The 22,821-nt window shown below is 39.4% G+C and overlaps 1 protein-coding gene across 5 annotated transcripts in view; it reads left to right on the forward strand.

Moving 5' to 3' along the window:
- atp2b3b (ATPase plasma membrane Ca2+ transporting 3b) overlaps nucleotides 1-22,821 on the forward strand; it is a 105,918-nt gene that overhangs the window by 28,095 nt on the left and 55,002 nt on the right. For 3 of the 5 annotated variants that reach the window (XM_076878856.1, XM_004575901.4, XM_004575903.5), the window contains exons 3-17: nucleotides 403-600; nucleotides 2,409-2,666; nucleotides 4,564-4,689; nucleotides 5,904-6,029; nucleotides 9,397-9,438; nucleotides 9,553-9,717; nucleotides 10,102-10,173; nucleotides 10,317-10,459; nucleotides 12,317-12,449; nucleotides 13,605-13,714; nucleotides 13,927-14,061; nucleotides 14,866-14,972; nucleotides 15,149-15,224; nucleotides 16,376-16,534; nucleotides 17,037-17,216. In XM_076878856.1, the coding sequence (XP_076734971.1) occupies nucleotides 403-600; nucleotides 2,409-2,666; nucleotides 4,564-4,689; nucleotides 5,904-6,029; nucleotides 9,397-9,438; nucleotides 9,553-9,717; nucleotides 10,102-10,173; nucleotides 10,317-10,459; nucleotides 12,317-12,449; nucleotides 13,605-13,714; nucleotides 13,927-14,061; nucleotides 14,866-14,972; nucleotides 15,149-15,224; nucleotides 16,376-16,534; nucleotides 17,037-17,216 (2,030 nt within the window). Of the gene's footprint in view, nucleotides 1-402; nucleotides 601-2,408; nucleotides 2,667-4,563; nucleotides 4,690-5,903; nucleotides 6,030-7,884; nucleotides 7,942-9,396; nucleotides 9,439-9,552; nucleotides 9,718-10,101; nucleotides 10,174-10,316; nucleotides 10,460-12,316; nucleotides 12,450-13,604; nucleotides 13,715-13,926; nucleotides 14,062-14,865; nucleotides 14,973-15,148; nucleotides 15,225-16,375; nucleotides 16,535-17,036; nucleotides 17,217-22,821 lie in introns of all 5 variants that reach the window. The other 2 variants (XM_004575900.4, XM_004575902.6) reach the window with 1 other exon arrangement.

Consider the following 22,821-nt stretch of genomic DNA (forward strand, 5'->3'; position numbering starts at 1 on the left):
CTCAGGTGACAACCCCTATCACCCATTAAAATTCCCAGAGAGAGTACAACAAGACTCAACGCCTAGTCTCTTGTCCACAAAATCCTTAAACGAAATATAGAGCCATGTTTAGCTACATTTTTTAAAGACTTTGAGATTATTTTACTGGGCAAAGGGCTTTTGTTAAATTTAGTGTGGGTGATGCTTTGTGCATGTATGTCGCATTCCAAGTGTCTTACTGTCCCTATGTACACTGTTGGTTTATCTCCACATATATCTTCACTTAGGAATGAAACTTGCACATCTGTGCATGCAAATGTGTTTTGTTTTTTCACTTGGCTATGTAAATCTTAAAGCATTTATTTTACGAAATTGTATTTTCTGTCTCAGTCTTGCCTATCGTGCCTCATCCTCCTTTATCAGGTCTCAGTGGGGAGCCGGCAGACCTGGAACGTCGGTGCCAAACCTTCGGCCAAAACTTCATTCCCCCCAAAAAGGCCAAGACGTTCCTGGAACTTGTGTGGGAGGCCTTACAGGATGTCACACTTATCATTTTGGAGGCCGCTGCCATCATCTCCCTTGGCCTCTCCTTCTACCAGCCTCCTGGAAAAGAAACTGAATGTGAGGATGTGGACAAAGGGTGTGGTTGCTGGTTTGGGAGGGTGTGACAAAAGGTCTGTCAGCAAGAGTGAAAAAGGTGGACGTGAAAAATGAAAACGAGATAGAGAGAAGTAAAAGTAAGACATTGTCAGTATACATACAGTAGGATAAGAGAGGAGGAACAAGACGGAGGAGAAGTTAAGGTTATATGAAGAAAACACACAAACACTGGAAAAGAATACAAAGGGGGAGGGTTGTAGCAAGCCATTTTGCTCAGCACTGTGGTCCAGCTTGCATTTACATGTTGATGGCAATTGAAAAAGAGAAGTCAAAAGTTAATAAAGAAGAGCTAAATTCATCCAAATCCAATCTGCTAGTGAAAAACTAAATGCTGTTGGAAAAAAGGAAGTGGAACTTGAGTTGAGAAGACTTGGTCAAATCAAATTATGAAACCAATATATAAAGTATATTAAAGCAAAGCTAAGAAGAATTGCTAGGACTAGGACTGCTAGGACTGAGACAAATGCAAAGTTATTTATTTTTAGTTTTATCTGTTTTCAAATTTTATTAGCGTTAGCAAATATTATAATGCAGCAGTAACTTGAACGTGTTTTATTTCTGTTAAACTTAATCTAGACTTTCAAAAATTACAAAAAAGCAAAATGCTAAATACAGTAACAATCACCACTAACTAATTTATTTTTTGGCCTCACATAAGTAAGAAAGCATTAGATTAAGTGTTTATAAAAGCACTAAAGTCAGCCAGCTGTTCAGTGATGTCAGCTACAGCTTATTGAAAATTGCTGTATAAGCTAGAGAAATTCTTTGAATGGTGGATCTAATAGTGAGTCAGTCCCTATAGAGTCCTATGCTACCTATAATACCAGACTTTAGAGAAGAAATAAACATAATTTAGAGCCTGGTGCAAGAGCGAGTACATTTTTTTTTAGTCCTGATTTTCTTTTTACCCAAAGGTAACTGCTCATTTATTATCATATTTACTTTTTTAGCCAACTAATGCCAACTAAGACCAAGATGCTGACGCCCAAAATGGCATCAGCATTGAGACTTTTAAACATCAAATTGTCTATGTATACAGAGACCCATTCCAGTAGACCCATTTTACTCAGGATCAGACCAGGATGATTTAAGTTATTCTTGTGACAAATTCGCATGCTGTTTTATTATCTCATTTAGATGTACAAGTACTTCCAGCAAAACATTCTCAAATGTTGCCTCTAGATGTTCTGTTTAGCAAAATATTATACTTTGTTGCTGTTGATTTTCCTGTTGTTTGGTGAAATCAGAGAGGAGTGAAAAAAATAAGAATCTTTTTATATAAGGAAGAAAAATACAAGCACACAATAGACAAAAGCTGAAGAGACAGAAAGTGAAATGGCTCACCAAATTGGGTCTGTTTGATTGGTGAGCCATTCAGTGACAATGAAGAGTCATGATAGAGAGGAAGTGGTCTCATCAGAGGATGCAGATATGGGACACTGTGGCGCTGTGTTAAACCAGACACACATGCAAATTAAAAAGAGCAATGACCATGTGTAGTCATTAGATGATGCTGAAAATAACAGTCAAAAGTAGCCTCTGCACTTCTAAGCTTAAGCCATATTGTTTTGCTCTCTGTGACTCACCAGAAACAATGATGAGGTTTTGATATTTACCTAATATGAGTTTTTCTTGTGGACCATTTTATTATATTTTTCCCTGTTATTTTCCTCCCCGTTTGAAATTAGATATTTTTTGGGAAAACAGCTATTGATTTTCTGAGGCATGTTCAAAAAATATCTGACTCTAAACAATTGCTCCATCTTCAGCATGCGGGAATGTGTCGGCGGGTGCAGAGGATGAAGGCGAGGCAGATGCTGGCTGGATTGAGGGCGCTGCCATCCTGCTTTCTGTTGTGTGTGTTGTCTTGGTGACAGCGTTTAACGACTGGTCCAAAGAGAAGCAGTTCCGGGGTCTACAGAGTCGAATTGAGCAAGAGCAGAAGTTCACTGTTGTGCGAAAAGGAAACGTCATCCAGATCCCTGTGGCTGACATGGTGGTGGGGGACATGGCTCAGGTCAAATATGGTAAGGAATCCATTATAAGATCTTCCCATACAAAAAACCCAACAACATACCAACAAATTAAATGATTTGTTCAGTTTCATTTTTGTAAGTATTTTGATTAATTTAGAAGATCTAAGGACACTGCAGATCAAATAAAACTTAATCATAAGAGTCAATCACAAACATATCTGATAAAGAATGAAAGCTGATGTACAAATTTCACAAAACCTACCTCAGTTTAGTAAAACACAGATGTAATGTATGCTGTTAGGGGAGCTCTGTGTAACCTCAGAAAACCATTGCAATTATTGACACGCATAGCAATAAATGAACCACATCAACACTATTGCCTGTGTTGAATTCATGTGTCTGCTACTGTCATCCAAAACAGTGATGAGACATGCACGAGGCTCTGTTTTATGTACTGTGTGTTATGTATCTTGTACAACAACTAAGATATGATAGATATTGTATAAGATGGTGTTAACTTAATATTAACCAATGCTAGGCAACATTTTCACTTTAGGTCATTATATGATTTCCTTATGGCTAAAATCAATACTATTTGACGTCATACATATGCTTGTGCTAGCTTGTTCAATAATAACAATAATTCAACAGGTTAGCTAACCAGCATTTGCACTTAGATATGTTTAGGGTTTTTTTAGGTAAGGCCTCAGTCACACATGCCTAGAGACAGTCCTGGCAAATTCTGATCACTAGGGAAAAATGTGCCTTTCCGACCAGCTGGTTGCTGGAAGTTGCTTGTATTGCTAGGTCAAATTGGTCACAAAGAAGCTTCTACACCATTAACCTCCATGTAATTTGGTCACCAGGAGACCATGGTGAATCACCATATACCCTTTTGTGACCAATTTACCTAGTGTCAGCAAACAACCACCAACCACCCAGAAACACACTTTTCATGGCTTGGAGCCACTGATCATTCTGTAGGCCTGCATGACTGTGGTTCAGCTAAAATCATAGAGACAGCAAGGAACCTTCAGAAACCACTTGCGGGGAATACTTTACCCTAATGATCATTGTTTGCCAGGTAATCACCAAACAAGTCTCTAAGTCTCTAAGTCTCTATGACTGGGACCAAAGATACCATTAGCTATTGATACTCTCTGTTGATGCTGGTACTGGAAGTGAGGAATCAAGGCAAAGCTTCAAGCATCCAGAATGACAGCCTGTAAAATGAGTGGGAACTAAGAGGGATGTTGTTTTTTTCCAAATCAGCAGTGTCTAAAAGAAAATGTGAAGGTCATAGAAGGAAAGAGAATCAACCCTGGATTGTGGATGATTGAATAACACTGATTTCAGTTATGAATCACAAATGTCCTTTAGATGATGCTAATCATTTATGTCATGCTAAAACATAAAAATATCACTGACATTTCCCCACTCATTTATAATATGGGTTTGCATGTCAGGTAAAGAACCAGGGGGAGATGGCAATCAATACCTTAACAGTGAATGCACACGTGTACACTCAAATTTTGGACACTCTTCTCATTGATAGAAAGTAATTATTTTTTAAATGATTATACTTCTTGCCACAGAGTAAAGAGTTTAAAAGCTTTTTTCTTTTAGGTAAGGCATTTTTCATTAGTCAAGCTACCAGCCACAGTGACCACTGAAACGAGCAGACACACAAAAATAATCAAGAACACCATCCATTCCATACATTTATTGTTCCTTCATGTGTTTGTTGTAGAATTTATGTCACGCCATTTGCATGCATGCATTGATGGGGATACTATCTGCAGTGAGAAAAAAAGAGACAGCGAGAGAGGGAAATGGCATAAAAAGCAGTTAAAGTCAAGTGAATTTAATTGGTGCTGTGCAGTAATAGTGAGGATATATAATGCAAGCAAGCTGAGTAAAACACTGATATGTGTATGTCTATGTTCAGGTGACCTACTGCCAGCTGATGGTATCTTGGTCCAAGGAAATGATCTGAAGATAGATGAGAGCTCTCTTACCGGAGAGTCTGACCATGTACGCAAATCTGTGGATAAGGACCCCATGCTGCTCTCAGGTTTGTTGTTTTTTTGCTCAAAAAGTGGCAAGTGTTTTTTCCCCCCAGGTATTTTTAAGTACATAACGTACTTAAATGTACTGGGGATTTAATGCCCCTTAACTCACTGTTTATTATATTTAATTCTCCCACCAAAAAGAGAGATCAGAGAGATCATTCTGTTCGTTTTTTTGTCTGTCTGTCTGTCTGTCTGTCTGTTTGTTAGCAGTCTAGAGTCCACAGTTATTAAGATATCAACATTCTAATTAACAGTTTGTGTGTCGGTAGATACCAATATCAGCTCGAGCTGATTTAATTTTGGTGAAAATTGGGTCAAGTCAACACCAACACCAAATGTCAAAACCAGTATATTATGGAGAGAACAATGCAACACACTTTTTCTTTCTTCAGTACAACACCCTGTGACATCACAATGACACCATAAACTTTTGGAAAATTACACACTGCATGAATATATCTTAAATCTTAAGTTTTACAGCTTATAGAAGCCAAAGATTTCAGCCACTTCTGCTCCAACCATATGGGTAAAGGTAATACAATACACAATTATAGTATGTAATGCTTCAAGTTCATAGGTCAAAGGTCAGACATCAGCATGTTATAAAAGCAGGCCCTCATCAACATGTTGTAATAAAAACATCATCAAAGTTTTAGTATAGCACTTGCCCTTTGGGGGGAGTTGCGTTCTCTGACTGCTCTTGTTGTTTGTCTGTGTCACTACTTTTTTTCCAGCAACCAATGAAAAAGCTCTGGTAAAGTACCTGTCGGCCTGACGCCAAACATCAGGCGGAAACAAGCTGTAGCTTTTAAACAGAATGAAACATCCAGTGGCTAATTTTTAGTTGGCTTGTGCAGTCTGAGTTTTTTTCATGTTGCTCTTGCGCCAGCAGTTGCAACTACAAGTGTGCATGCACCTATGAAGATAAAGCACATCCTCGTGATGTTATTTATTATTCATAACTGTCTGGTAAAGTAACAGATTGTAAAACTATACAAACATATTCAATTTATAAATACTATGGGTCACCAAGTCAAGTCTTGTAAGCTTTTTGCCATCAATTCAAGTCAATGAAAGACAAGTCAGTATTTTTGTGACCCTGCTCCTGAGGGTTAGGGTTTAGCCTTAACTAATTTTTTTTCCTCCAGGTTGTCTTTTTTTACTGTAACTATTGAGACCAACACTTTACATGTAGCACTCATCTAAACTATTAAAGGTACCCATGTGATGGAGGGCTCGGGGAGGATGCTGGTGACAGCTGTTGGTGTCAACTCACAGACAGGCATCATCTTCACTCTCCTGGGAGCTGGAGATGTGGAGGAAGATGGGAAAGAGAAGAAAGGTAAGTGACCCAGTGGAGACAATAAATGAGAATAATTAAGATAATTTTGTTGAAGATGCGTTTCACTTTTATGATAGGTTTAAATATTTTCATCTTTATTATTAATACGTGCAGTATTGTTGTTGATATATTCAAACCAGTAGAGGATGTAAAAAGATGAAGCAGATAAAGCTCTCTCTTTTATCACCTCTGTGACCTTTGGTTTAGTCGCCCTTTCTTTACTATCTTTTGGTTAGCATCTGACACACATATTACAACATTATTTAACTGAAATTTTAAAAAAAGAAAAACAAAACAAAACAAAACAAAAAATGAAAATTCACAGTGTGGTAAGCTTAAAAAACTCACTAATACAAAGAGCCTCGAGGCAACTGTTGTTGTGATTTGATGCTATATAAATGAAATTACATTGAAATTGTAACTAAATGAGACTGTGCTGATGTGAAAAATCTATAAGGACATTCAAAATGTATATTATACATACACCCCATCTTGGACATTCAAAATGTATATTATACATTTTGAATAGCCAAGATGACTACAAAGAGACACACACCAACAGAAACAAAACAATCAAACATACAAAACAAACACAAAAGACGTAAAACCCAGCATAAAAATAAGACACAATATGGTAAAGAAAAGACCAGAAACTACAAATAACACAGCCATCTTCTTTTGTGTCTGCTTCAATAGGGAGGTCTTGCTCTTATGGGGGGGGGGGGGGGAGGCTGTTACATGTCTGTGCCCAGGGGGCTATTGTTTCATAATCCATCCATGCTCACACATTGTGACATGTGTGTGCTGGGATGTGTGTGTAAGGGGTTAGCTGAATGCCTGAATGATTTCAGATAAGAGCTTCAACAGGAAACACACCAGTTTAACCTCATAGATAATTTAGCCCACATCCTCGTCATCTCTCTCTCCACTACCTGTTTCCCTTTCTCTTTCCCCACTTGTTTTCTCATTTTCCCTTTCTTCTATCAGCCTGTCCGTCATTCTCCGATTCTTTCACTGTTTCTCTTGTTTACCCCGCTCCTGTGCCCTCTTTCACTTTCCTCTCTCTGGCGTTGCCCTCCACTGTCTCTCCTCCCCACCCTTAATCTGAGAGAGAGAGGTTGAGGCTGCAGATTGAATCAATTATTGAAAGAGCAGGGGAGAGTGAGGCAGCTGGAGAGTTTCAGGGAAGAGTGTTGATTGGTCAGTGCACAAAGCATTAGTCTGTGCTCATATTTGTTCCATAGGAGCCATGCAGTCAGAGCAGAGCTGCAGACAGCAGAAGCTACAAATATTTTCAGAAGCACTTAAGGTTAATATCATTATTAGTGCACTCTTCTGTGCCTCTACAGTACTGCTGCAGTTCTCACTTCTGCATTGAAATGTGTCTGCTACTGTTGACGTCTTGAAGCAACAGCAACAAAGGGTCTGATGACACTTATTTTATTAAAGAATACTCTTACAGCTTGTTGTTTTCGTTCTGTTCCCAAAGTGTTCGTTGCATCCTGGGATGTGTTGCAGCTCAGTGCAGCTGCCTGTGTGGGCTGGATCATTCAGACACTCGTTTACTGGAACTAATACATTATTCAGAAGACTTCTACAAATGCCAGAACTTGTTAGTTTTTCCTCATGCAGTGGGATTTTGCTGTGGGGCTGTTTACGTTTCTTCTTTAATCTGTCTCCTATATTGAGGTTTCATTCTATGCAATACATATTACGCACGCAGAGCTGTGCATACAACCACATTCACTTCTTGAGTTTTTTTTATACAGATTTGCTGTTTTTTGTTTTTCCCTTTTTGCCAAATCCTTCATGTGCCCCTTCCCACAAAAACCTTCCTTTGTCACACATTTAACAGAGGAGAGTACTGAGTTGCTCATCACTACAGATGCCAGTTACAGCACAGTCACCAATGGTATGTGAGCATAAAGTTATCCGCCCCACTCCTTTCCTCAACCAATGAATTGAACTCATAGTGTACACAGTGAAAGTGACAGTGCCGTATGATGCCACTTTGTATCTGATATCACCGTGTTGATGTTCATCCTGCAGTATCATAATGATGTTACTCTGGAACTGTTATTGCAACTCATGTTGTTGTGGTGGGTGTGCAGGAGTGGGGAAACGAAATATTAAGACTTAGTGGACTTTTATTTTTTTCATCAGTACATAGTAAACATTCAAGAGACAACAACAAGACAACAAGTCAAAGATTATGGCAAGTGCTGTAGAATTTTTAACCAATTTTAAGTTTTTTGGTTTTATCCCACACTGGTTTGAGAGCAGCTGTCACCCTCCAACCCCCCCCCCCCCACACACACACACACACACACAGCTTTTTTATCCTAAAATCACTACAGAAAAACTTTATATTGTGATGACTCCACAATATTACAGCGGAAACACTAACAATCAGAAGATCCCCTATGAGTAAGGGCTAGATGATGATAGGGAGAAAATACTCCCTTTCAGCAGAACCATGGAGATGCAGCCATGAGTGGTTGGGGAAGAAAAATGAGAGCATGGAGAAACAAGGACAAAATACAATCTATTGGAAAGAGAGAAGACAAAAAATAATGATATGCAGCAGTAGGGACATTAACATCTGGGCTTGAAAAGAAGTTAGTGGAGAAGAAATGCTCAGTGTATCACAAGAAATCTCCCAGCAGCCTTTGACAGTGTAACTAAGGAATGCTACAAGGTTGCCTGATGCGGTCGTAACTATAAGATTTATCAAAAAGGAATGTTTTAAATCTAATCATCAACTGTTTGTTTCCCAATTTCAAACCAAGAGCTGGTTCCACAGAAGAGTGCCTTCAGTAATTAGACCTGCAGTCTGAAAGCAAAGTGCTCTATTAGTATAATGTGGTACTATGAGGTCTTTAAGATATGGCTGCACCTTATTATTGAAGACTTTGTATGTGAAGAAAATGATTTTAAAATCAATTCAATTTTATATTTTACTGGAAGCTTGTCAAGAGAAGCCTATATAAGGGAAGCATGATCTCTGTTTCTAGTGCTATTTTGTGTTTTTTGTAATGGAGAAAACACTGATTGGAACAATGTCATGAAGCCAAAACCATTTGTGTGAGGTGACTACCAGAGCAACATTGGTCATCATGTTGTAGGAACACCATTGTGGTGATATCAGATTATGTGGATTACCTTTGGATAATACCTTTGAAAATGCCTCTCACTCTCTTGTATAACCCAGTGTATGAAGTATGAACTGTTCCCTTTAGTATTGTTCTGTGTGTTTTCTGTTTCTGCAAGTTGTCACAATAAAAATGCACTATTTGTTTTATTATTTTTTGTGTTCTTGTTCTTTGACCTTTATGGCCCTGTCTAACTTGGCCTCCTTTTGTCTCAGGAAAGCAACCTGATGGTGCAGTGGAGAACAATCAGAACAAAGGTAGAGGCTTGTGTTTGGTTGGAATTTGGTTTGCATGTCGAGTGAGTTTGTTTTATTGTCAGGTGCTGAAGACATTTACAGTTTTCAAATCTTTTTGCTGTGTGTGTTTTTCAGCCAAAAAACAGGATGGGGGAGTTGCCATGGAGATGCAACCTCTGAAGAGTGCAGAAGGAGGAGAGGTAGAGGACAGAGAGAAGAAGAAGACCAATGTTCCAAAGAAAGAGAAGAGTGTGTTGCAGGGAAAGCTCACAAAACTGGCTGTTCAGATTGGCAAAGCAGGTACACAACTCATCCCTATACCGGGCAGAATTTCACGCCCTTATAGTTTCAGTGTCCTCTAAAATATCAGCACACAAAGTGGAATCTGCAGCTGTATGTCCTACTGAGCTTTTGTTGCAACAATGTATGGGTTTCTCAGTATGAAAAACAAATTGTGGGAATAGTGTGAAGGTCTGAGTGTGAAAGTGTGAAGACTTGGGTAGAAAGATGCTGTATTACTGTTTAGAGACAGGCATGTGTGCAAGATGATGTTCTTGACTGCTACAAGAATGTGAACGACATGTTTTTATTCTTGGCATGTGTCACTACAGGCCCAACATAAAATGCAATGCAGTCTTGACTGAGCAACTCTGATGAGCTGTCTCTTCCTTAATCTCCCTACAGGTTTGGTGATGTCAGCCATCACTGTCATCATTTTGGTGCTGTTCTTTGTCATCAACACATTTGTCGTTGAAGGTTTGTGTTTATGCAGCTTCCCAACATACACAATCGCTCATTACTGTTTTAAACACAACAGTGTTTTCTTGTCATGTCGAACATTTCTTAGGCTTTCAACAGAGGTTGTGTAGGTTTAATATGCAGTTTGCTGTGTGTTGCAGGTCACTCATGGTTGCCAGAGTGCACTCCAGTCTACATCCAGTACTTTGTCAAGTTCTTCATTATTGGAGTCACTGTGTTGGTTGTTGCTGTCCCAGAAGGCTTACCTCTCGCTGTCACAATCTCTCTGGCTTACTCTGTCAAGGTACATTCGCCTGTCAGCTTTAATGAATGATTAACCACATGGACATGTAGGAACTGCTACTTCTTTAGCTGGTCACGTTGGCTTCACGCTGAGACTGTCATGGGAAAAAAAGTCAGCTAAAAGAGACTTAGCCACCTTCATCCTGGGGACTGGAACAGGAGTAGGGACATGCTGAGCCCTGTCTGGGCACTAGCTTCCCTGGGAAGGAGGGACCAGTAGAAGGAACCACAGCTGTCCTCACCCTGGGAGTGGGTACGGATGCAGGGACAGGGGGGATCCTGGCTACGCTCACTCTGGGGGATGGGAAAGGTGAAGGGTTAGGTTCTGGAGTGGCCCTGGGTGGAGCAGCAGTCTCTACAAACCAAGCTAGGAAGCGGAACAGTCTTTTAGGCTGCTTAGCATAGTTGCGCTCTTAGCAGTCTTTGAGGAAACCCCCAGCAGGGCAACAGTTTCTGGGGAGGCCAGCTCAGCCAAACCACTAATGGTCTCCAGGGAGTCGTGCTGTGAATCAGTTCTTGGGGAGACATGCTGTGAAACCTTAACAGTCTCTGGGGAGAGTGGCTCAGTCACAGAAACAGGCTTTAAAAAGGCTGGACAAAACACAATAGCACTTTCTGAAAAGATCAACTCTGTAAGACCATATGGACTTATCTTGTCTACTAGCTTAGCAAAAGGAAACACTGTTTTAAATTTGGCCAGTACAGAAGCACCAAACATGTTCTTCTTATTAACCGTTTCTGAAATACAAAACACACTTTGTTTATTAGCTGGCTCAGGAAGACAAGACTCAACGTTCTTAATGTTCATTAAAGAAACAAACTTCATGGTCCCAGACATATCGACCGACTGATGAAGAGGAAACACAAATTTTAGATTGGCCAACTCAGAAAAGGCACACGTCAGTCTTACTCATGACAGGCATGGTCTTGGAAAACCCAGCTTGGCTGACACAGGCTGGCAAACAGTCCCGTGCTGTATGTTCCCATGTAAACGACAAGGCTGACGGGCCAGGCAGCGGGAGCTCTGGTACGCTGAACGGCCATCCTGAGGCAGGAGAGCAGGCTAGCGCAGAGTCTTGAATCCTCAGAAATTGAAAGAGAGACTTCTTTGGTGTGAGGCCACCATACTCAGTCTTGTAACCAGCCTTTCTTCGCTGCCCCAAGCCCCTTTTCCTCAAGGTTGAATATAGATGGAGATGTTGGAGGTTATCTGGAGAGCGAAGAGGATAGAGAATGACAGGCTGAACCTGCCCACTCTTATCACTGGAGGGTCAGGCAGAGGAAGGGCCAGGGAAAGAGCAGAAATCCTTATGAAGAAAATAAATAAATGATTAAGAGCTCTGAAATGACCATGAGAATCCCACTGTGCCAGTTCAATGAAGAGAGCTCATTTGTAAGAAGTGAAGTGATTTATTGAAATACAGAATTCTATTAACATATTTGGCAATTAGACTCAGATGACCCATGATAGCAGAACAGAATCCCAGTGGTGTTAGGAATTAGAACAGGACCCTCCGGAGTCTAGACACTGGTGGCAGGTAAGATGGGGAGGAGGTGTGTCTAAATCAGTTTTCTAAAAGAATATAATTGAGAACCTTAAGAAAGTGTCCATCTAGTTTCAGAAAAAGGGTTTGGTGTCGTAGTGTATACTATTAATACATTAATTTTACATTTAACATTTTCTCCATATCCTCCCTTATCCTTATCTATCTATCTATCTATCTATCTATCTATCTATCTATCTATCTATCTATCTATCTATCTATCTATCTATCTATCTATCTATCTATCTATCCTCATTCACACCATCCCACCCTCCCTCCTCCCCTCCCCTCACACACTGCTATGTCATTTATAGAAAATGATGAAAGACAACAACCTTGTACGGCACCTTGATGCATGTGAGACCATGGGTAATGCTACGGCCATCTGCTCTGACAAGACAGGCACCCTCACCACGAACCGCATGACTGTAGTGCAGGCTTACATCGGTGAGTACAAGTGATAATTCATAAATACCATGCTGAAGATTGGTGAACAAATTTGTGAATGCTGAAGAGTTGTGGGTAGTGACTGAAAGAGCGAGATATACACGAGATACAATCGGCAGAAAATGAACTTCCTCCGAAGGGTGGCTGGCCTCTCCCTTAGTTCATATTAGAATGAATCAAACTTTCATCCATTCTAATATTCTGTAGTGTAGTTCAGTATTGCAATTAGTGACAGTCTAGTTCTAGTTAAATAAATAAATTGAAAGATTCTATAAACTGACCTCATTAATTGAAACGTTGACCTATGATTTGAAACAATAAATATATGACATCCCTTTTAACATTGCCTCAAGGTATAAAGGAGATGGAACTGTTGTTTATGCATGCGCCTGCTCAGTGTGTCCAGAAATATTAGATCTTTTGACTGTTTTGCAGATGATGCGCAGCTTTATATAACTCTTTTACAACAATAATAGTTGTCGTTGTTAGTTAATACTTTACATGCTAGTTGTTGACTGTCTTTCTACATCCACAATGAATTGGTTACAGCCACCTCTTCCTTTTTGTTGCTGTTTATATTTCATGTTCCTTTTTCAAAATCAGACTTCTCACTTTTACAAAGTTAAGAAACGTGTTTCAAAAAGATTGGTTAACAGTGACTGGCAGAGGCTAAGATGAACTTTTGACTTTTAATTCTTGCTATGAGTCAAGCTCCAAAACATACTGAATCCTTTTTACTCAGTAGTTTCTAGCGATGTCATTCAAACACAATGTCCTAGTTTGTAACAATTACTTTCCGTCATAAATTTGTAGTCACGTGATGACATCGGCAGGGTTATTTTCTAGGGCTTGACAAAGCGCCTGCAGAGCCACAGAATACGTTATACAACTGTTCTGACAGGCTCAGCAGCACTCTGCATGATGAAAACAGTGCCTCTGTGAAATGCCGTCAGTAATGTATTGGCACATAACTGTACTACATACAAAAACTCACCAGTGGAAACAATGGTGAAAAAAGCTTTAGCAGCATAGCAGTGTTCTGTCTTGACAAAACAACTTTCTGTCATGGGTGACTCATTAACAGCTTGATGGCACAATAGCAGCACAGAAAAAATCTATTACCAATGGGGATTAAAGTGATATTCTTGTTTTCAGGTGATGTGCACCACCGTGTGATCCCAGAACCTGGACAAATCAACCCCCGGACACTGAATCTGTTAGTCAATGCTATCGCAATCAACAGCGCCTACACCTCCAAGATCTTAGTGAGTCATGTATTGACAGAGGTGCCATTATGTTGCAGGTTGCTCTCTGGTTTAATAATGCTTTACCGGTCCTTGGTTGTCACTAATTAATTGGACTTGTGGGTTTTCTTTTTCCTGTTCCTTTTCTTTAATATCATTTTTATTTTTGTACTTTCTCTACCCTCCATCATTTCTCGCTCTCCAATCAAACACCTCAACTAACTTTCCATCAGCCACCTGATGTGGAAGGGGGTTTGGCAAAGCAGGTGGGCAACAAGACAGAGTGTGGCCTGCTGGGATTTGTATTAGACCTACAACAGGACTATGCCCCCATCAGAGAGCAGATCCCTGAGGAGCGACTGTACAAGGTAGGAACTCATGCAGCACATTTCACTTTTACCAGTAAATTTTTATTTTTAGAACATTTTAGTAAAAGTTTGCCAGAAGGTTAGGTCACTATGTATTTGAACTCATCTAACTGAAAGAATCAACAGTCTGAGAATTAAATTATACATTTTCACAATATGCTTTAATAAACAAAATCAAGTGGGAGCTAATCACACTCAGTGTCCTCAAAACAAAGCAAGAACTGCATTCTGTTGCACTTTTGATGATGTAAGCAGGTCGCAAGGATTATACTTAATTGTGATTTGTTGCTGAATAACTGAAATGGAATTGAACTGAACTATGCTGTACATTTGGCCCTTGATTTGATTCTCATTGTGCAATCTTTAAACTTGCTAAATGAGAAGGGGTATCAGACTTGGTAAATCTGAGTTTGACACCTCTGCTGTAAAATCTTACAGGATTTTCAAACACTCTGTTGACGATTGGGTTCAACAGCATTCTCTCCGCTACAATGATGGGAGACAAACAAGCCTGTTGTTTTCCTTGGTGCTGGCAGATCACAGTGATGACTCAAATCATCACTTATTCATAGCTACATAAACTACAATCGCGTTTCAGTGATGAAATGATGAGGGTATAGCTGATTTCCCCTACTTTATGATGAGTTGACATGCTGACAGTGCAGCAAGCATGATTTCTTACATTGATAAAGATTCAAACCCTTAAGTACACCTTCAGCACACCCCGCGGGGCGTTAAGTCAGAGATATTAAAGTCTATTTTTGATTGTACTCTTATGTATCACACATCTCCCCTCTCTCTCAGGTGTATACATTCAACTCAGTGCGTAAATCCATGAGCACGGTGATCAAGCTGCCTGATGGTTCCTTCCGGCTTTACAGCAAAGGAGCATCTGAAATCATGTTAAAGAAGTGAGTGATAGGGGAGGATGAGCAAAGGAGGAAGTGGTCTGGTGTTACACGAGATTATGTAAACTAATATAACAGCAACAGCTCACACTGTGTTTAATGTAATTGTTTAAATGGTTTTAATCTGTAAAATAAAAGCTGCTCTTTTTCCTCCCCAAAAATCTTCATCTGTCTTCCAGGTGTTCCTACATTCTCGATGCCAATGGAGAATCTCGCAGTTTCCGCCCACGTGACAGAGATGAGATGGTAAAACAGGTAAGACTTCTGATTCCTTCATTGTATCGTTCTAAAAGTCCTTCTCCTAATAGATTTTAGCTACCTTCTCAGTAATTTTCAAGACTTTCCCTTTTCAGAAACTAGAAGATTTTACATGTCACAAAACATGATAGATTTTCTTTTGTTTTCCACAAACATCAAACAGAAATTCTATCCAGAGGGGTGACTTAAACAGAAACTAAAACCCAGATTGAGTGCTGAGTGCCAAAACTTAAAGTAATCGTCACAGTCTCTAACTGTGCCTTTCTGCTGTTTTATGCCAAGCAGGTAAATCTGCAAACAGAAATATGAGAAAGCTATGAAAGTGAAATAAAACAGAATACAGAGTTGAATACTGTACCTCTTTTGTTTAATAATCTTGTTAGATGCGTGATGTTAGTGAGGAGCTATGCTATTGTGTAGGACAAACTTTGAGATGCCGACACCTCTTATTACATCGTGAAATTGTCATGATAAGCACAAGCTTCACCAGTGGTGCTGCCTCAAGGATCTCTTGTACCAGTATTCTGCTGATAGACAGAGGCCTATTGCAGCATCATTACGTTTGGCTGTTACTTTGTGAAACCAGATAAAAACTCTGTAAGGCCACTGCTTTCCTGACTCAGTCTGCCCATATTGTACCTTAAATATCCACTAGCAAAAATATTCTTCACACATTATAGATAAGAAGTCACACTTGGAGTCACACTAAACACCATAAGCATCACAGAACAGAATGTGAGTTAAGACCAGCGTTGGTAGACTTACATTCTAAATCTGCTATACGTGTTCACCAGATCAGCTTTGATGTAACTAAAACTTGTAACAGCAAAACACATGTATTTGTTCCACATAGTTCTAAGCCTGCGCAGGCTGAGTATTGTTAATTGACAGACTGCCTGACTGGCCTACATTTGCGTTTTGATAAACAACTTCTGCCGTGAGAAAAATAATTTCTTACACAATTTTGTTCCAGCTCAGTAGTTCAGTTTCCACTGTGGCAGCTTTAGTCACCTCATCTTTACATTACTGCTGTCTGCAGCTTGAGGTCTTTTCCTTCCAGCTGTGTATTCATATTTAAATGTTATATACAGGACAATATAGTGTGGTCTAATCTTCCTGATTATTGCTGCAATAATGATTATTAATAGGTGATTGAGCCCATGGCATGTGAGGGGTTGAGGACCATATGCATTGCATACCGTGACCTTCCATCCAATCCGGAACCAGAATGGGACAACGAGACAGAGATAGTAACGGAGTTGACCTGCATCACTGTAGTTGGGATAGAGGATCCTGTACGGCCTGAGGTAGGATACAACGAAGTGTGTTTGTTTGCCTCAGTTTGGGTAATTTGGATAAATCCATTTTCATTTTTGTATAGTCCACTACATATATACTTGTGTATTAAGTAAATTGTGCTGTTAGCCATATAGGTAGCCAGCTAGCATTAGTATGATTATTGTACTGATGATTTCTGCTCCTTCCACTGGCTGGAAATTGTTTGGTGGTCCTTCGGTTGCTGCTTTGTATTACTCAGGACAGTGACAGTCGAGGGCAAGATGTGTCCACTCAGCAACTGAGTACACCATCTGGCCACTTGTCAAACACTTAGCATTTAGGTGTCCTTTACTGAGTGAATACACTTTTTCAAGTGTCAGTATGGAAGTATGGGATTTGAGAGCTAGCATGTGTTTTGGAATAGTTGGAATTTGAATTGGTTCTTTGGGTTTGTTCATGCCATAATGCGACTGTGCTGTTAAAAATAATATTGTTATATTTTTTTGTGAACAAATGTCCTTGTTCTCCAAGGTGCCCGATGCCATCCGTAAGTGTCAGCGTGCAGGCATTACAGTGCGGATGGTGACTGGTGATAACATTAACACAGCCAGGGCCATTGCTGCTAAATGTGGCATCATCCACCCCGGAGATGATTTTATCTGTCTAGAGGGCAAAGACTTTAACCGACGAATCAGAAACGAGAAAGGAGAGGTAAGTGGTGGTCTCAAATTAGTTGAATACCTTGTCAACTGGATTCCATGCACACTAATACATTTGTTTTAAAACTATAAAATGATTGCATCTCTTTCATGTCAAACAGCTGGGCTTCTCTTTCCTTTAAAGACACTTAAAACAGAGATTTTTGAATTATTGACCCTGTTTTTAACAAGAATGAAGCAGACACATATGTTGCCAACTTTGCTTTTTGAAATCATCATGAGAGCATAACACTGCACACTCACCAGCCACGATTTGTCAATAATAAGCTATTAGCTATTGTATATGAGCTAGTTAATTAAATTTATAAAATCATTTTCATGTTGAAGTGAAAATGTTTCCTGAGAGCTAAGTGCAAGTTTGCCACTGACTTCTATACAATTGGAGAGGTCTTTTACAATCATAGGAGTCGCCACCTGCTGGTCATTAAAAAGAATGCAGGTTTACAGAACATTTGCATTAGTTTCACTTCTCTAATGCAGTGTGAGTCGTTTATACATTCATTTATCCAAATGTTTATGTAGCGCTCATTTACTCAATACCATTAAATAAATGGGCTTTGGGTTCTTTTTCTAGTGTACTCTCGTACGATATTTTTCAGTTAACTTCTGTTTTGTTTCTGGGATCAATGAAGCTTATCCCTTAACAGTAGCACTACACGCGAAAATGAACACTAGTGTCTACAGTGCAGTAAATCATGTCATACACCATGTAAAGTAGAGCATTGCAACCCTCCTTTAATTTACCAAACAATGAAAACAATAAAATAACTAGAAAAAATTTGCATTTCCTGCGAAAATGCTGTGTGGATGCCTTAACGCTGAAGATTTCTGCTGAAAAGAGCTGAAAAAAAAAATGTTACCCTAAGCAGGATTCGAACCTGGTCCTGCTGGTCTCAAGGTAGTTACTCATCTCACTGAGCCAAACGGATTCTCACAAAGAAGAGGTGGAGTGACTGACAATTGTACTGATAAGAGGTGAAAAGGCTGAAAACTTTGCAGAAAAGAGTTCAATCAGCAGAATTTCTGCTGAAAAGAGGTGAATGAGCAGAATTCTGCTGAAAACAGCTGAAAAAGCTGGTATTTGTGCTGAAAAGTGGTGAAAAAACTTACAATTATGCTGAAAAGGGGTGAAAAAGCTGAAATTTGTGTTCAAAAGAGTTAAATTTTTTTTACTGTTAACTGAAAGAAATGTTGCCACAAGCGGGATTTGAACCCGGGCCTCCCAGTCTGAGAATGGATGCTCATCTCACTGAGCTAAAACACAAGTCAACCCGGCAAGAAAAATCAGTGAGGCCACTGATAATATGGCAGAAATGGGCAAAAAACATTGCATAAAAAATTCAATATTTCAAAAAGTATAGAAGTTATGAGCACCGAAAGTCATAGCACCCATTAGCAGAAAGAGCAGAATTTTTTAAAGTTTGAACGGAGAAAATCGGCTGAAAGCTGAGGGAGTAGTTAACGTCCAAAAACGTACGGAGGCAACTTGCTGAATAATAAAGAACTAGAAAAATTTGCATTTCCTGCGAAAATGCTGTGTGGATGCCTTAACGCTGAAGATGTCTGCTGAAAAAAGCTGAAAAAGTTGAAACAAAAAAAATGTTGCCCTGAGCAGCATTCGAACCTGGCCCTTCTGGTCTCAAGGCGGCTATTCATCTCACTGCGCCAAATTCTTTCTCACAAATGGTAAATGGCCTGTATTTATATAGCGCTTTACAAAGAGGTGGAGAGACTGACAATTGTGCTGAAATGAGCAGAAGCGGCTGAGAATTGTGCTGATAATTAGTGAAAAGGCTGAAAACTTTGCAGAAAAGAGGTGAATCAGCAAAATTTCTGCTGAAAAGAGTTGAATGAGCAGAATTTCTGCTGAAAAGAGTTGAATGAGCAGAATTTCTGCTGAAAAGAGGTTAATCAGCAGAATTTCTGCTGAAAAGAGTTCAATCAGCAGAATTTCTGCTGAAAAGAGTTGAATGAGCAGAATTTCTGCTGAAAAGAGTTGAATGAGCAGAATTCTGCTGAAAAGAGGTTAATCAGCAGAATTTCTGCTGAAAAGAGTTTAATCAGCAGATTTTCTGCTGAAAGGAGGTTTTTCCTGAAAACAGCAGAAAAAACTCAAAATTTTGCTGAAAAGAGTTCAATCAGATGAATTTCTGCTGAACAGAGTTGAATGAGCAGAATTGTGCTGAAAAGAGGTTTTTGCTGAAAATAGCTGAAAAAGCTGGTATTTGTGCTGAAAAGTGGTGAAAAAACGGAAAATTGTGCTGAAAAGGGGTGAAAAAGCTGAAATTTGTGTTCAAAAGAGTTAAAAAAAGTTAAAGTGTTAACTGAAAAATGTTGCCATAAGCGTGATTTGAACCCGGGCCTCCGAGTCTGAGAACAGATGCTCATCTCACTGAGCTAAAACACAGGTCAACCCAGCAAGGAAAATCAGTGAGGCCACTGATAATATGGCAGAAATGGGTAAAAAATATTGCAAAAAAAATTCAATATCTCAAAAAGTATAGAAGTTATGAGCACCAAAAGTCATAGAACCCATTAGCAGAAAGAGCAGAACTTTTTAAAGTTTGAACGGAGAAAATCGGCTGAAAACTGACGGAGTAGTTAACGTCCAAAAGACGTATGGAAGCAACTAGCAGAATAATAAAGATAAAGAATAAAGAGAAACAGGAACTCAATAGTGTGGATGCCTTTGAGGGCATCCACACAACTAGAAAAAATTGCATTTTCTGCGAAAATGCTGTGTGGATGCCTTAACGCTGAAGATTTCTGCTGAAAAGAGCTGAAAAAGTTGAAAAAAACGTTGCCCTGAGCAGGATTCGAACCTTGTCCTTCTGGTCTCAAGGGTTAATCAGCAGAATTTCTGCTGAAAAGAGTTGAATGAGCAGAATTTCTGCTGAAAAGAGTTCAATCAGCAGAATTTCTGGAAAAGCTTAAAATTCTAATGAAAGCAGCAGAAGAGGCTGAGATTTGTGCTGATAAGAGGTGAAAATGCTGAACCAATCAGAGGTACTGCTTCTGTCTGCTTCATCAGGCTGTGTATTTGTATGTATTTCTGCCATGGAGCGTTAACAAGAATCTGAGGTCCATATTAGAAAAGCTGCCAAAATCATAAAACATTGCCGAATTGTAATAAATTATCAATATGAATTACAGGTCTGTGATAGTGTATCAATTTGTAGTGAAAAAAACATTTGGGCCATGGTGGAATTGAACCCTTGAACTTTGGTCTGAAGATCCGTTTCATTACCAATTGCGCCACTGGCAAAGAGAGCGGGCGCCTGGAAAACAGGGTGATGAGCAGCCAGAATTCGATAGCTGTGAGATGCGAAAAACGCTGTTTTTTGGAGTTACAAAACGTCGTGAAAAAACTTTGCAGAAAAGAGGTGAATCAGCAGAATTTCTGCTGAAAAGAGTTCAATCAGCAGAATTTATGCTGAAAAGAGTTGCTGATTAGAGTTCAATCAGCAGAATTTCTGCTGAAAAGAGTTCAATCAGCAGAATTTCTGCTGAAAAGAGTTCAATTAGCAGAATTTCTGCTCAAAATAGTTTTTTCTGAAAACAGCTGAGATTTGTGCTAATAAGAGGTGAAAAGGCTGAAAATTTTGCTGAAAAGAGTTCAATCAGATGAATTTCTGCTGAAATTAGTTCAATTAGCAGAATTTCTGCTGAAAAGAGTTGAATGAGCAGAATTCTGCTGAAAAGAGGTTTTTGCTGAAAACAGCTGAAAAAGCTGTTATTTGTGCTGAAAAGTGGTGAAAAAAATTAAAATTGTGCTGAAAAGGGGTGAAAAAGCTGAAATTTGTGTTCAAAAGAGTTAAAAAAAGTTTAAATGTTAACTGAAAGAAATGTTGCCATAAGTGGGATTTGAACCCGGGCCTCCCAGTCTGAGAACGGATGCTCATCTCACTGAGCTAAAACACAGGTCAACCCGGCAAGGAAAATCAGTGAGGCCACTGATGATATGGCAGAAATGGGCAAAAAATATTGCAAAAAAAATTCAATATCTCAAAAAGTATAGAAGTTATGAGCACCAAAAGTCATAGCAGTCATCAGCAGAAAGAGCAGAATTTTTTAAACTTTGAATGCCGAAAATCGGCTGAAAACTGTGGGAGTAGTTGAGTGCCAAAAAGTGTACGGAAGCAACTAGTAAATAGTGGAATAAAGAATAAAGAGAAACAGGAACTCAATAGTGTCCACACAAATAGTGAATGCCCTTTGAGGGCATCCACACAAAAAATAAAGAATAAAGAGAAACAGGAACTCAATAGTGTAAAATGGCAGGTTTCAGTATTCAGGCAAAGCAAAACACACACAGCAATTTACCAGCTGTACACAGAATCTCCTCATATACAATGTAAACCACCAGTGACAAACAATCATAGTCCCAAACTAAACCTAAAGCCGGCAGAAATACACCCTACATTGCAGGCCTGTATTGCTCCAGTATAAATCCAAAAGATCTCCCAACCGGAAGTTCTTCACTCAACGAGCAAAAAATAAATAAATAAATAAACTCAGTACCTTGTGAAACTTGCAACTCCCACCAGATTAATCCAGGCAACAGGCTGTTTTCAGCTCCTCCAAACCTGTCACCTGCTCTTAATGCAGTAGCACAAAGATGAGGACGGTCTGTGATCTCCACATGCTCCACAAGCTACCTGTTTTAGCTTCCCACTAGTGATGGGATTTCCGGCTCTTTTTAGAGTACCGGCTCTTTTTAAGTACCGGCTCTTTCGGCTCGGCTCACTAAAAAGAGCCGGCTCTTTCGGTTCCAAACCGGCTGTTCAGGTTGTTTTGTTGCTTTAACCCTCTGGGCTCTATTCTGGCCATTTGTGGCCACTTCACTTTTCTTTTTTCAACCATTTTTGATCTGTTAATGCAAATTAATAATGTCAATAATATACACTATACACCAATTTGTTCCACTTGGCTCTATCGTGGCCATTTTTGGCCAATTGAAACCCATTATAACCACCTCTTTTGATTCCTTGTCATTGACAGTACTATATCATGCGATTTAGGTAAAATTGCTTTCATTCTAAACTCAACACATGGAAATTGTAGTTTTTAATGTTTTTTACCAAATTACATCATTTACCCATTTTTGGCCAAGCAAGCGATTTCATGTAATATTCCTAGTTTCTAGTAGTGGCCTTTGATGGCTTACCACACTCCAATGGACCAGAATAATGACACAATTTTGACACAGGTTTGATCTTACGGATCTAATAGTTTGTGTTTGTGCATGACATTGCAGCACAAACATGTATTTGCAAGATAGACTGGAATAAATAATGATGCATCAAACATTACATAGACTCCAGTGAATTTCTGTGGATGCAGGCTATTGAGCTTTGATGTTCCCAGTCAAACTTAGCATTGAAGCACATGTTAAAAGCACTTTTACTCTTGTATTTTTCATAAAAGAGACCATACCCAAAATATTAACTCTAGAAACAAAAACAAAAACAAAAAAACCCCCAATCACAGGACATTTTGCAGAGTTCAAACCTGCAGCTGCAGCTGCAGCACAAATGTGAGTGAAGTTGCCCCCCCCCACCTTCTTCAAATCCAACAAAAGTGGTATCAAACGTTTG

The sequence above is a fragment of the Maylandia zebra genome, linkage group LG20 (assembly GCF_041146795.1).
Source record: "Maylandia zebra isolate NMK-2024a linkage group LG20, Mzebra_GT3a, whole genome shotgun sequence".
NCBI lineage: Eukaryota > Metazoa > Chordata > Actinopteri > Cichliformes > Cichlidae > Maylandia > Maylandia zebra.